Genomic DNA, 16,437 nt, shown 5'->3' on the forward strand with positions numbered 1-16,437 from the left:
CACAGTCACACACCACAAAGAGACAGAGAGACAAGGTCAGTCACACAACACACAGTCACACACCACAAAGAGACAGAGAGACAAGGTCAGTCACACACCACACAGGCACACACCACACAGTCACACACCACACAGAGACAGAGAGACAAGGTCAGTCACACACCACACAGAGACACAGAGACAAGGTCAGTCACACACCACACAGAGACAGAGAGACAAGGTCAGTCACACACCACACAGTCACACACCACACAGAGACAAGGTCCGTCACACACCACACAGAGACAAGGTCAGTCACACACCACACAGAGACAAGGTCAGTCACACACCACACAGTCACACACCACAAAGAGACAGAGAGACAAGATCAGTCGCACAACACACAGTCACACACCACAAAGAGACAGAGAGACAAGGTCAGTCACACACCACACAGGCACACACCACACAGTCACACACCACACAGAGACAGAGAGACAAGGTCAGTCACACACCACACAGAGAGACAAGGTCAGTCACACACCACACAGAGACAGAGAGACAAGGTCCGTCACACACAGTCACACACCACACAGAGACAAGGTCAGTCACACACCACACAGAGACAAGGTCAGTCACACACCACACAGTCACACACCACACAGAGACAGAGAGACAAGGTCAGTCACACACCACGCAGAAACAGAGAGACAAGGTCAGTCACACACCACACAGTCACACACCACACAGTCACACACCACACAGTCACACACCACAAAGAGACAGAGAGACAAGGTCAGTCACACACCACGCAGAGACAGAGAGACAAGGTCAGTCACACAACACACAGTCACACACCACAAAGAGACAGAGAGACAAGGTCAGTCACACACCACACAGTCACACACCACACAGTCACACACCACACAGTCACACACCACAAAGAGACAGAGAGACAAGGTCAGTCACACAACACACAGTCACACACCACAAAGAGACACAGAGACAAGGTCAGTCACACACCACACAGAGACAGAGAGACAAGGTCAGTCACACACCACACAGTCACACACCACACAGAGACAAGGTCCGTCACACACCACACAGAGACAAGGTCAGTCACACACCACACAGAGACAAGGTCAGTCACACACCACACAGTCACACACCACAAAGAGACAGAGAGACAAGATCAGTCACACAACACACAGTCACACACCACAAAGAGACAGAGAGACAAGGTCAGTCACACACCACACAGGCACACACCACACAGTCACACACCACACAGAGACAGAGAGACAAGGTCAGTCACACACCACACAGAGAGACAAGGTCAGTCACACACCACACAGAGACAGAGAGACAAGGTCCGTCACACACAGTCACATACCACACAGAGACAAGGTCAGTCACACACCACACAGAGACAAGGTCAGTCACACACCACACAGTCACACACCACACAGAGACAGAGAGACAAGGTCAGTCACACACCACGCAGAGACAGAGAGACAAGGTCAGTCACACACCACACAGTCACACACCACACAGAGACAAGGTCAGTAACACACCACACAGTCACACACAACACAGTCACACACCACACAGAGACAGAGAGACAAGGTCAGTCACACACCACACAGAGACAGAGAGACAAGGTCAGTCACACACCACACACAGAGACAAGGTCAGTCACACACCACACAGAGACAAGGTCAGTCACACACCACACAGAGACAAGGTCAGTCACACACCACACAGAGACAGAGAGACAAGGTCAGTCACACACCACACAGTCACACACCACAAAGAGACAGAGAGACAAGGTCAGTCACACAACACACAGTCACACACCACAAAGAGACAGAGAGACAAGGTCAGTCACACACCACACAGGCACACACCACACAGTCACACACCACACAGAGACAGAGAGACAAGGTCAGTCACACACCACACAGAGACACAGAGACAAGGTCAGTCACACACCACACAGAGACAGAGAGACAAGGTCAGTCACACACCACACAGTCACACACCACACAGAGACAAGGTCCGTCACACACCACACAGAGACAAGGTCAGTCACACACCACACAGAGACAAGGTCAGTCACACACCACACAGTCACACACCACAAAGAGACAGAGAGACAAGATCAGTCACACAACACACAGTCACACACCACAAAGAGACAGAGAGACAAGGTCAGTCACACACCACACAGGCACACACCACACAGTCACACACCACACAGAGACAGAGAGACAAGGTCAGTCACACACCACACAGAGAGACAAGGTCAGTCACACACCACACAGAGACAGAGAGACAAGGTCCGTCACACACAGTCACACACCACACAGAGACAAGGTCAGTCACACACCACACAGAGACAAGGTCAGTCACACACCACACAGTCACACACCACACAGAGACAGAGAGACAAGGTCAGTCACACACCACGCAGAAACAGAGAGACAAGGTCAGTCACACACCACACAGTCACACACCACACAGTCACACACCACACAGTCACACACCACAAAGAGACAGAGAGACAAGGTCAGTCACACACCACGCAGAGACAGAGAGACAAGGTCAGTCACACAACACACAGTCACACACCACAAAGAGACAGAGAGACAAGGTCAGTCACACACCACACAGTCACACACCACACAGTCACACACCACAAAGAGACAGAGAGACAAGGTCAGTCACACAACACACAGTCACACACCACAAAGAGACAGAGAGACAAGATCAGTCACACACCACACAGTCACACACCACACAGAGACAAGGTCAGTCACACACCACACAGAGACAGAGAGACAAGGTCAGTCACACACCACACAGAGACAAGGTCAGTCACACACCACACAGTCACACACCACACACCACACAGTCACACACCACAAAGAGACAGAGAGACAAGGTCAGGCACACACCACACAGTCACACACCACAAAGAGACAGAGAGACAAGGTCAGTCACACACCACACAGTCACACACCACACAGTCACACACCACACAGAGACAGAGAGACAAGGTCAGTCACACATCACACAGAGACAGAGAGACAAGGTCAGTCACATACCACACAGAGACAGAGAGACAAGGTCAGTCACACACCACACAGTCACACACCACACAGAGACAAGGTCCGTCACACACCACACAGAGACAAGGTCAGTCACACACCACACAGAGACAAGGTCAGTCACACACCACACAGAGACAAGGTCAGTCACACACCACACAGAGACAAGGTCAGTCACACACCACACAGTCACACACCACAAAGAGACAGAGAGACAAGGTCAGTCACACAACACACAGTCACACACCACAAAGAGACAGAGAGACAAGGTCAGTCACACACCACACAGTCACACACCACACAGTCACACACCACACAGTCACACACCACACAGAGACAAGGTCAGTCACACACCACACAGAGACAAGGTCAGTCACACACCACACAGTCACACACCACACAGAGACAGAGAGACAAGGTCAGTCACACACCACGCAGAGACAGAGAGACAAGGTCAGTCACACACCACACAGAGACACAGAGACAAGGTCAGTCACACTCCACGCAGAGACACAGAGACAAGGTCAGTCACACACCACACAGAGACACAGAGACAAGGTCAGTCACACACCACACAGTCACACACCACACAGAGACAGAGAGACAAGGTCAGTCACACATCACACAGAGACAAGGTCAGTCACACACCACACAGCCACTTACACACAGAGAGACAAGGACAGTCACACACCACACAGCCACTTACACACACAGAGACAAGATCAGTCACACACCACACAGAGACAGAGAGACAAGGTCAGTCACACACCACAGAGACACACCACACAGAGACACACCACACAGAGACAGAGAGACAAGGTCAGTCACACACCACACAGAGACAAGGTCAGTCACACACCACACAGAGACAGAGAGTCAAGGTCCGTCACACACCACACAGAGAAACAAGGTCAGTCACACACCACACAGAGACACAGAGACAAGGTCAGTCACACACCACACAGAGACAGAGAGACAAGGTCAGTCACACACCACACAGAGACAGAGAGACAAGGTCAGTCACACACCACACAGTCACACACCACACAGAGACAAGGTCCGTCACACACCACACAGAGACAAGGTCAGTCACACACCACACAGAGACAAGGTCAGTCACACACCACACAGTCACACACCACAAAGAGACAGAGAGACAAGGTCAGTCACACACCACACAGTCACACACCACACAGTCACACACCACACAGAGACAGAGAGACAAGGTCAGTCACACACCACACAGAGACAGAGAGACAAGGTCAGTCACACACCACACAGAGACACAGAGACAAGGTCAGTCACACACCACACAGAGACAGAGAGACAAGGTCAGTCACACATCACACAGAGACAGAGAGACAAGGTCAGTCACACACCACACAGAGACAGAGAGACAAGGTCAGTCACACACCACACAGAGACAGAGAGACAAGGTCAGTCACACACCACACAGAGACACAGAGACAAGGTCAGTCACACACCACACAACCACTTACACACACAGAGACAAGGTCAGTCACACACCACACAGCCATTTACACACACAGAGACAGAGACTGAGAGAGACAGAGAGACGGAGAGAGACAGACAGAGATAGAGAGAGCGAGAGAGAGAGCGAGAGAGAGACACACACACACACACATTTCCCTCAGATTACACAGACCCACAAAGAATTCCAAAACAAATCCAATTTCGATAAACTCACATATCTATTGGGCGAAATACCACAGTGTGCAATCACAGCAGCAAGGTTTGTGATCTGATTTGTGATCTGAAGAACAAACACCATTGTAAATATAACCTATATTCATGTTGATTTATTTTCCATTTTGAACCTTAGCTATTTGCATATCGTTACAACACTGTATATACACGTAATATGACATTTGAAATGTCTTCATTCTTTTGGAACTTTTGTGATTGTAATGTTTAATGTAAAAAATAAAAAAAATAACGAGGGACAGAGAGAATGGACGAGGGACAGAGAGAAGAAGAGGGACAGAGAGAAGAAGAGGGACAGAGAGAATGGACGAGGGACAGAGAGAATGGACGAGGGACAGAGAGAATGGATGAGGGACAGAGAGAAGAAGAGGGACAGAGAGAATGGACGGGGGACAGAGAGAATGGACGAGGGACCGAGAGAATGGATGAGGGACAGAGAGAAGGGGGACAGAGAGAATGGACGGGGGACAGAGAGAATGGACGAGGGACAGAGAGAATGGACGAGGGACAGAGAGAAGAAGGGGGACAGAGAGAATGGACGAGGGACAGAGAGAATGGACGAGGGACAGAGAGAATGGACGAGGGACAGAGAGAAGAAGAGAGACAGAGAGAAGAAGAGGGACACAGAGACAAGGTCAGTCACACACCACACAGTCACACAGAGACAGAGAGACAAGGTCAGTCACACATCACACAGAGACAAGGTCAGTCACACACTACAATGGAGAATGGGCGAGGGACAGAGAGAATGGACGAGGGACAGAGAGAATTGACGAGGGACAGAGAGAATGGACGAGGGACAGAGAGAAGGGACGAGGGACAGAGAGAATGGACGAGGGACAGAGAGAAGGGACGAGGGACAGAGAGAATGGGCGAGGGACAGAGAGAATGGACGAGGGACAGAGAGAATGGGCGAGGGACAGAGAGAATGGACGAGGGACAGAGAGAATTGACGAGGGACAGAGAGAATGGACGAGGGACAGAGAGAAGGGACGAGACAAGATCAGTCACACACCACACAGTCACACACCACACAGAGACAGAGAGACAAGGTCAGTCACACACCACACAGAGACAGAGAGACAAGGTCAGTCACACACCACACAGTCACACACCACACACCACACAGTCACACACCACAAAGAGACAGAGAGACAAGGTCAGGCACACACCACACAGTCACACACCACAAAGAGACAGAGAGACAAGGTCAGTCACACACCACACAGTCACACACCACACAGTCACACACCACACAGAGACAGAGAGACAAGGTCAGTCACACATCACACAGAGACAGAGAGACAAGGTCAGTCACATACACACCCAGTGACACACCCAGTGAATGGGCGAGGGACAGAGAGAATGGATGAGGGACAGAGAGAATGGACGCGGGACAGAGAGAATGGATGAGGGACAGAGAGAATGGATGAGGGATAGAGAGAATGGACGAGGGACAGAGAGAATGGACGAGGGACAGAGAGAATGGACGAGGGACAGAGAGAATGGACGAGGGACAGAGAGAATGGACGAGGGACAGAGAGAATGGACGAGGGACAGAGAGAATGGACGAGAGACAGAGAGAAGGGACGAGGGACAGAGAGAAGAAGAGGGACAGAGAGAATGGACGGGGGACAGAGAGAATGGACGAGGGACAGAGAGAATGGACGAGGGACAGAGAGAATGGACGGGGGACAGAGAGAATGGACGGGGGACAGAGAGAATGGACGAGGGACAGAGAGAATGGAGGAGGGACAGAGAGAATGGACGAAGGACAGAGAGAATGGACGAGGGACAGAGAGAATGGACGAGGGACAGAGAGAATGGACGAGGGACAGAGAGAATGGACGAGGGACAGAGAGAATGGACGAGGGACAGAGAGAATGGGCGAGGGACAGAGAGAATGGACGAGGGACAGAGAGAATGGACGAGGGACAGAGAGAATGGACGAGAGACAGAGAGAAGGGACGAGGGACAGAGAGAAGAAGAGGGACAGAGAGAATGGACGGGGGACAGAGAGAATGGACGAGGGACAGAGAGAATGGACGAGGGACAGAGAGAATGGACGGGGGACAGAGAGAATGGACGGGGGACAGAGAGAATGGACGAGGGACAGAGAGAATGGAGGAGGGACAGAGAGAATGGACGAAGGACAGAGAGAATGGACGAGGGACAGAGAGAATGGACGAGGGACAGAGAGAAGAAGAGAGACAGAGAGAAGAAGAGGGACACAGAGACAAGGTCAGTCACACACCACACAGTCACACAGAGACAGAGAGACAAGGTCAGTCACACATCACACAGAGACAAGGTCAGTCACACACTACAATGGAGAATGGGCGAGGGACAGAGAGAATGGACGAGGGACAGAGAGAATTGACGAGGGACAGAGAGAATGGACGAGGGACAGAGAGAAGGGACGAGGGACAGAGAGAATGGACGAGGGACAGAGAGAAGGGACGAGGGACAGAGAGAATGGGCGAGGGACAGAGAGAATGGACGAGGGACAGAGAGAATGGACGAGGGACAGAGAGAATGGGCGAGGGACAGAGAGAATGGACGAGGGACAGAGAGAATTGACGAGGGACAGAGAGAATGGACGAGGGACAGAGAGAAGGGACGAGACAAGATCAGTCACACACCACACAGTCACACACCACACAGAGACAGAGAGACAAGGTCAGTCACACACCACACAGAGACAGAGAGACAAGGTCAGTCACACACCACACAGTCACACACCACACACCACACAGTCACACACCACAAAGAGACAGAGAGACAAGGTCAGGCACACACCACACAGTCACACACCACAAAGAGACAGAGAGACAAGGTCAGTCACACACCACACAGTCACACACCACACAGTCACACACCACACAGAGACAGAGAGACAAGGTCAGTCACACATCACACAGAGACAGAGAGACAAGGTCAGTCACATACACACCCAGTGACACACCCAGTGAATGGGCGAGGGACAGAGAGAATGGATGAGGGACAGAGAGAATGGACGCGGGACAGAGAGAATGGATGAGGGACAGAGAGAATGGATGAGGGATAGAGAGAATGGACGAGGGACAGAGAGAATGGACGAGGGACAGAGAGAATGGACGAAGGACAGAGAGAATGGACGAGGGACAGAGAGAATGGACGAGGGACAGAGAGAATGGACGAGGGACAGAGAGAATGGACGAGGGACAGAGAGAATGGACGAGAGACAGAGAGAAGGGACGAGGGACAGAGAGAAGAAGAGGGACAGAGAGAATGGACGGGGGACAGAGAGAATGGACGAGGGACAGAGAGAATGGACGAGGGACAGAGAGAATGGACGGGGGACAGAGAGAATGGACGGGGGACAGAGAGAATGGACGAGGGACAGAGAGAATGGAGGAGGGACAGAGAGAATGGACGAAGGACAGAGAGAATGGACGAGGGACAGAGAGAATGGACGAGGGACAGAGAGAATGGACGAGGGACAGAGAGAATGGGCGAGGGACAGAGAGAATGGACGAGGGACAGAGAGAATGGACGAGGGACAGAGAGAATGGACGAGAGACAGAGAGAAGGGACGAGGGACAGAGAGAAGAAGAGGGACAGAGAGAATGGACGGGGGACAGAGAGAATGGACGAGGGACAGAGAGAATGGACGAGGGACAGAGAGAATGGACGGGGGACAGAGAGAATGGACGGGGGACAGAGAGAATGGACGAGGGACAGAGAGAATGGAGGAGGGACAGAGAGAATGGACGAAGGACAGAGAGAATGGACGAGGGACAGAGAGAATGGACGAGGGACAGAGAGAAGGGACGAGGGACAGAGAGAAGGGACGAGGGACAGAGAGAATGGACGAGGGACAGAGAGAAGGGACGAGGGACAGAGAGAAGGGACGAGGGACAGAGAGAATGGGCGAGGGACAGAGAGAATGGACGAGGGACAGAGAGAATGGGCGAGGGACAGAGAGAATGGACGAGGGACAGAGAGAATGGACGAGGGACAGAGAGAATGGACGAGAGACAGAGAGAAGGGACGAGGGACAGAGAGAAGAAGAGGGACAGAGAGAATGGACGGGGGACAGAGAGAATGGACGAGGGACAGAGAGAATGGACGAGGGACAGAGAGAATGGACGGGGGACAGAGAGAATGGACGGGGGACAGAGAGAATGGACGAGGGACAGAGAGAATGGAGGAGGGACAGAGAGAATGGACGAAGGACAGAGAGAATGGACGAGGGACAGAGAGAATGGACGAGGGACAGAGAGAAGGGACGAGGGACAGAGAGAAGGGACGAGGGACAGAGAGAATGGACGAGGGACAGAGAGAAGGGACGAGGGACAGAGAGAAGGGACGAGGGACAGAGAGAATGGGCGAGGGACAGAGAGAATGGACGAGGGACAGAGAGAATGGGCGAGGGACAGAGAGAATGGACGAGGGACAGAGAGAATGGACGAGGGACAGAGAGAATGGACGAGGGACAGAGAGAATGGACGAGGGACAGAGAGAATGGACGAGGGACAGAGAGAAGGGACGAGGGACAGAGAGAATGGACGAGGGACAGAGAGAAGGGACGAGGGACAGAGAGAATGGACGAGGGACAGAGAGAAGGGACAAGGGACAGAGAGAATGGACGAGGGACAGAGAGAAGGGACGAGGGACAGAGAGAATGGACGAGGGACAGAGAGAAGGGACGAGGGACAGAGAGAAGGGACGAGGGACAGAGAGAAGAAGAGGGTTAGAATGAAAGAGAGCGCAAGAGAAAACTTTTAAATCAGGGCCCTTCAAAATGGACCCTCCCTCTCTGCCTGGTTTCAGAGGGCCCGGGAGCTCATTTTGCTCTGCTGCTCCTGAGAGGCCCTATCAGAGATCAGAGGACCGATCAATAGTCTCTGTAATCCACTGGCTAACACTGACACACCCAGAACCATAGAGGTCACAGCAAATTAGTATTCCTTGTCTACCTTTAAGGAATGTCTCAGTGCGTCACAATGTGTGCATACACTAATTAGCATTGACAGAAGCATGTCATTAACATCCGTGCTGATAAGCATATGTGTGTGTGTGTGTGTGTGTGTATGTGTGTGTTATTCCTGTCAGATGTCAGTGTTTCACATTTCCTCCCTGTGACTCTGAACCTCCAAACAATGACACCATCAACAGCACTGGAACCAGCATGGCCAGCAAGGAAACACACGCACCGCTCGCACTGGAGTAACAACGTGAGAATGACCACGTCTCCTCTCACTCACTAGAGACCACTATATCACACACAATGGCCTTCTAAAACTACTGCTCACTTTATGAGGCTCACATGTATCCGGAGGACCTGTTTATACTAGTGTGTGTGTGTGTGTTTATAGTAGGGGAAACGGCATCAGCGGAAGCAGTCGCCGGTCTTTACAAATCACACCATTTCCTCTGCTTATACCAAAATCTATTTTCTCCCCAGCCGGTTTCACCGTCCAAGCAGTGCATATTAAAATGGAAATCAAACCAATAGTCTCAGACACATAAACACATTCTACCAAACAAAATACTTCTGAGTAAGGCTGTGTGTGAGCGCACCATGCGCACGTACGTGCAAGGCAGGCGTGCACACGCGCGTGTGTGTGTGTGTGTGTGTGCCTGCACATATCTGTGTACGTGTGTGTGCGCACGTGTGTGTTGCCAGACTCACTCGTGTATCTGTGAGGCGTGGCCCTCCATCTCTTTCACCAGCGTGGTCAGCTTGCCTAGTAGTTTCTGGTAGGAGTCCAAGACCAGCAGGTCATCCTCCCGGAGCAGGAAGCGGAGGCCGTGACCCTCCGTACGACCCAGACTGTGACCTGATGGAGCGGCCATACTGGTGATGGTGTGTTGTACGTACACCATGGGGTTCAGCTTACCTGGGAGACGGTCAGAATTAAACGCAGCACCAAAATGGACATTGGCATCCTAGCAAGATTACAAGAAATTCAGTTGCTGGCCTCTTCTCTAACCCCGCTAGGGTTAGGGTCGGAGGTCAGTGCTTAGTGCCATGCTCTCACCTTGTTCGGCGTTACGACCTCCTCTCTCCAGGGTGGAACTCTTCCTGTTGTCCAGCTGCACTCCGAAGGCGCTGCCCAGAGAGGTGGTGGTTTTGGGGTAGGACACCTCCATCACGTTCACATGGCAGTTGGTGGGGCAGAAGTCGCTGCTGTGGAGCGGGGACACCTTGGTTTTGGCCTGCTTGAAGGTGGGCCACGCCCTGTTCTTCAACACCCGCGAGAACTGGAGGGAGGAGAGAGAGAGATGGTAGGAGTTAAGCATTTAACAATGCTTTGGTGATGCTCTCTTCAGTTGATCAAAATTCCCAAGTTTTCCAGAAATCCCTGTTTGGGGGTTTGTTATGTCCTGCTTATACCCTCCCGATTCCAGGAATCTTACAAGTTACTTGAATGCGAGCTCTTTCGGTCTCTGGATGCAGACTAAGCAGTAATAAGCTGGTCAGAAAACCCCTGTCAGAATCATTTACATTCCCCTCTATAACCCGTTGATTTATGTTAAATATTTCAGCCATTTAGCCAATCATCAAAGTCTGGACACAGGAAACAGAATGTGCCTAACAAACAACCCGAGTCTGTGTTTATGTGGAGTATTTACAAGTCTGAGCAACTCTGAACCTGAAACACATCACCGATCAACACACTCATTCATAAGTAAAACTATGTTTAATGCTGGGTTGGGTGATTTCACTGAAACCAGAGAATTATTGCACACAGTCTGACGAAGTACTTTAAACAGGTGACATTAAACAGCTCTTCTCCTTTACTGAGACGTTCTATGGAGGGGTACAGACCTTCTTCCTCTGTATAATTTCATCTCAGTAGCATGCTTGTGTATGTGTTGCCGAGGTGTTTTTCCCATTCAAATCCAATCAAATTGTATTTGTCACATAGTTAGCAGATGTTTAATGCGAGTGTAGCGAAATGCTTGTGCTTCTAGTTCCGACAATGCAGTAATAACCAACATTCACATCACGTCCATGCAGAACTAACACCGGACAAATAGAGAGATCCATCATAGCATACTGTGGTTTGGCAGTTTCCATTGAAACCAGAAGAAGAAATGTCTTCTGTCAGATACATTAACCTGGACAATATAAATACTAGATTGTTTAAATGAATATATACGTCCCCAGGGCTGCACGGTAAATCTCATACACAACCATGGAAAACAGGAAGACAAATCTGCACGCCACCAAAACTCTCTCTACTGTAAGCCATGCTCCCCTGGTCTGCGTACTAACTAAGTGACTGAGAGCATCTCTGTGTGTTAATATGCTAGGTGCCTACGAGGTATGCTCAGCATGCTAAAAACATTTTTGGTGAAACCTCTGTCGTAGGCCCTACCTAAACATTCACACACACATCTCTCTACATAAACATTCACACACACATCTCTCTACATAAACATTCACACACATCTCTCTACATAAACATTCACACACACATCTCTCTACATAAACATTCACACACATCTCTCTACATAAACATTCACACACATCTCTCTACATAAACATTCACACACACATCTCTCTACATAAACATTCACACACATCTCTCTACATAAACATTCACACACATCTCTCTACATAAACATTCACACACATCTCTCTACATAAACATTCACACACACATCTCTCTACATAAACATTCACACACACATCTCTCTACATAAACATTCACACACATCTCTCTACATAAACATTCACACACATCTCTCTACATAAACATTCACACACATCTCTCTACATAAACATTCACACACACATCTCTCTACATAAACATTCACACACATCTCTCTACATAAACATTCACACACATCTCTCTACATAAACCTTCACACACATCTCTCTACATAAACATTCACACACATCTCCCTACAAACATTCACACACATCTCTCTACATAAACATTCGCAAACACACACATCTCTCTACATAAACATTCACACACATCTCTCTACATAAACATTCACACACACATCTCTCTACGTAAACATTCACACACATCTCCCTACATAAACATTCACACACATCTCTCTACATAAACATTCACAAACACACACATCTCTCTACGTAAACATTCACACACATCTCCCTACATAAACATTCACACACATCTCCCTACATAAACATTCACAAACATCTCTCTACATAAACATTCACAAACACACACATCTCTCTACATAAACATTCACACACACATCTCTCTACATAAACATTCACAAACACACACATCTCTCTACATAAACATTCACACACATCTCTCTACATAACATTCACACACATCTCTCTACATAACATTCACACACATCGCGAACGATTGATAGCCCATTGGGCAAATCTCCCTTGAGGCAGTGAAGCCATTGCATTCTGTTCACAATGTAGTCCGGTTGTGGTCGCAGCTAGACCTCGTTTCAAAGGTATCAATAAATAATCATATGTGTATGCCTAGCAATCACAAATTACGTTACTGACTCAAATTAGCGAAAGGAGTCTAAAGAGTCGTTCTTTTGACTGAACGGGTCAAAAAAGGTCAGAGTCAGTAAAAAGAGCCAAACTTCCCATCACTAGTAGCCTGCCGACCCACCAGTCTATCTACATAACGGTCTCTCTCCCTCCACTGGAATGGTACATGTACAGGAGGGAGTTATTACACAACTTTAGGCCAGGAAGTAGAGATATTTAGTCTATCCAGCTGTGGTTAATCCAAGGCTCCATCAAAGGTATAGCCAGAGTTTAGAAGTAATCCTCTCTCTCTCTCTCTCTCTCTCTCTCTCTCTCTCTCTCTCTCTCTCTCTCTCTCTGTGTCTCTCTCTCTGTGTCTCTCTCTGTGTGTGTCTCTCTCTCTCTCTCTGTGTGTGTGTCTCTCTCTCTCTGTGTGTGTGTCTCTCTCTCTCTCTCTGTGCCTCTCTCTCTCTCTCTCTCTCTGTGTGTATGTGTGTGTCTCTCTCTCTCTCTCTCACACTCTCACACTCTCTCACACATATAAACACATGCTCACATACACAAACCACACACACGCTTACCTAAATATTATCTGGACCTCTCTCAAGGGTCAAGAAGAGCAGATTACATTTCAGCAGGCCAGTGTTCTACCGTGTTGACGTAAGAGCGCATCTTGTTTATAACGTCTCACTTCTCATGTAAATCTGACAGACCGGCGTCAACATCCCTGGTAAATAACTGTCTCTGTCTGTCTCAGCAAATAGAGGGGGTGACACTCTCATTATTTTCTGTTGATCTTTCATTCGGCATATAAACAGACACATTCAAATTCCACAGCAAAACATTGGGCAAAAAAAATGGTGCCTTATTCCGTACACAGTGCACTTCTTTTGACCAGAGCCCTACGGGCTATGCAGTGCTCTAGGGAATAGGGTGCTATTTGGGATGCAGACATTCAGTGGAAATGTAATGATGCTGTGATAACAGAAGTGCCAGCAGTGAAGTGGTCATGGCATCCTGACTAGAGTAGTAGAACGAATGGTGCTTTATATTATTATATACTTTTTAGTCAAATTATTCATGTGTTGACAGAGGAAAATGTGTCTTCGCAATGGGGGATGATGTAAATCCTTGCTTTACTTGGTTCACAACCACCTGAGAGACACACACACACACACACACACGTTTGGGTACGCTCGCACGCAAGCGTCAAACACCCGTCCCCCACCACCACACGCCGTACCTTTCTGTAGTTGGTGATACGTCTGTTGATGTGCTCCACCCGCTCTCCACACATGGCGCTGAAGCGGACCTGCAGGTTCTCGGGGATGACGTCACAGCTGGAGCTCAGTCTACTGCACATCTGAACCAGCGTGTCATCACTATGCGCCAGCGCCTCCAGGATCTGACAGGGTTGAAGGACAAAGGTTAGAGAGAAGGAGGCTGACTTTATTACATGTAACTTAAAAGGGTAAATGGTCCTATCCAATCTTTAAAAAAGTGCAATATTCAGAAATTGCTCAACTACTTCCTGGTTGCAAAAATTCAAATAATTCACCGATTTTCAGTTTATGTGAATAAAACAAGCTATGCATAGTGTAGATTCAAAGTACCATCTAAACCGCTGTGAAATACTTAAGAACAGGAAGCATAGAAATAGCACACAAAGAACAGATCTACAGCTTAATAGACTTGCTTTTAATTAGAAGGACAGATCAAGAACTCACATTTCTGTATGAATTTGGTCGGGTCGCCAAAAAAACAGAAAGTCCAAAGAAGAAGAGTTGCAGAAAAGGCAAGAGTGACGGAGAAAAAACCCTCTTTCTGTTGTTTTTTAAACTGGACGCCCACCAGAAGAGAAGAAGAATGACAGGGGAAATGTAACAGCGGGAGGAGGAGAGGAGTGGAGGAGAGATGAAGTGCCCAGCAGCGTTTCTGATATTAAAATTCAACATCACACCGAGCTCTCTCTCTCCCCCCCTCTCTCTTCCCCTCTGTTTCCCCCGTACCCTCTCTTTCTTCTCTCTCTCTCTCTTCCCCCTCTGTTTCCCTCGTGTCCTCTCTTTCTTTCTCTCTCTCTCTCTTCCCCCTCTGTTTCCCTCGTACCCTCTTTCTTTCTCTCTCTCTCTCTCTTCCCCCTCTGTTTCCCTCGTACCTTCTCTTTCTTTCTCTCTCTCTCTTCCCCCTCTGTTTCCACAGTACCCTCTCTTTCTTTCTCTCTCTCTCTCTTCCCCTCTGTTTCCCTCGTACCCTCTCTTTCTTCTCTCCTCTCTCTTCCCCCTCTGTTTCCTCGTACCTTCTCTTCTTTCTCTCTCTCTTCCCCCTCTGTTTCCCTCGTACCTTCTTTCTTTCTCTCTCGCTCTTCCCCCTCTGTTTCCCTCGTACCTTCTCTTTCTTTCTCTCTCTCTTCCCCCTCTGTTTCCCTCGTACCCTCCTTTCTTCTCTCTCTCTCTCTCTCTCTCTCTCTTCCCCCTCTGTTTCCCTCGTACCCTCTCTTTCTTTCTCTCTCTCTCTCTTCCCCCTGTTTCCCTCGTACCCTCTCTTTCTTTCGCTCCCTCTCTCTTCCCCCTCTTTCCCTCATACCCTCTCTTTCCTTCTCTCTCGCTCTCTTCCCCTCTGTTTCCCTCGTACCTTCTCTTTCTTTCTCTCTCTCTTCCCCCTCTGTTTCCCTCGTACCTTCTCTTTCTTTCTCTCTCTCTTCCCCCTCTGTTTCCCTCGTACCTTCTTTCTTTCGCTCTCTCTCTTCCCCCCTCTGTTTCCCTCGTACCCTCTTTCTTTCTCTCTCTCCCCCTTTTTTCCCTTGTACCCTCTCTTTCTTTAGCTCTCTCTCTCTCTCTTCCCCCTCTGTTCCCCCGTACCCTCTCTTTCTTTAGCTCTCTCTCTCTCTTCCCCGTTTCCCTCGTACCCTCTCTTTCTTTAGCTCTCTCTCTCTTTCTCTCTTCCCCCTCTGTTCCCCCGTACCCTCTCTTTCTTTAGCTCTCTCTCTCTCTTCCCCCTCTGTTTCCCTCGTACCCTCTCTTTCTTTCTCTCTCTCTCTTCCCCCTCTGTTTCCCTCGTACCCTCTCTTTCTTTCTCTCTCTCTCTTCCCCCTCTGTTTCCCTCGTACCTTCTCTTTCTTCTCTCTCGCTCTTCCCCCTCTGTTTCCCTCGTACC

The 16,437-nt window shown here is 49.3% G+C and overlaps 1 protein-coding gene across 1 annotated transcript in view; it reads right to left on the reverse strand.

Annotated features, from left to right (window-relative positions):
- prex2 (phosphatidylinositol-3,4,5-trisphosphate-dependent Rac exchange factor 2) overlaps positions 1-16,437 on the reverse strand; it is a gene marked incomplete in the record, with an annotated part of 241,262 nt that overhangs the window by 122,932 nt on the left and 101,893 nt on the right. The window contains 3 exon segments of the mRNA XM_031836115.1: positions 10,492-10,699; positions 10,841-11,063; positions 14,528-14,689. Coding sequence (XP_031691975.1) covers positions 10,492-10,699; positions 10,841-11,063; positions 14,528-14,689 — 593 coding nt within the window.

Source organism: Oncorhynchus kisutch, linkage group LG11, assembly GCF_002021735.2.
Source record: "Oncorhynchus kisutch isolate 150728-3 linkage group LG11, Okis_V2, whole genome shotgun sequence".
NCBI classification, from domain to species: domain Eukaryota; kingdom Metazoa; phylum Chordata; class Actinopteri; order Salmoniformes; family Salmonidae; genus Oncorhynchus; species Oncorhynchus kisutch.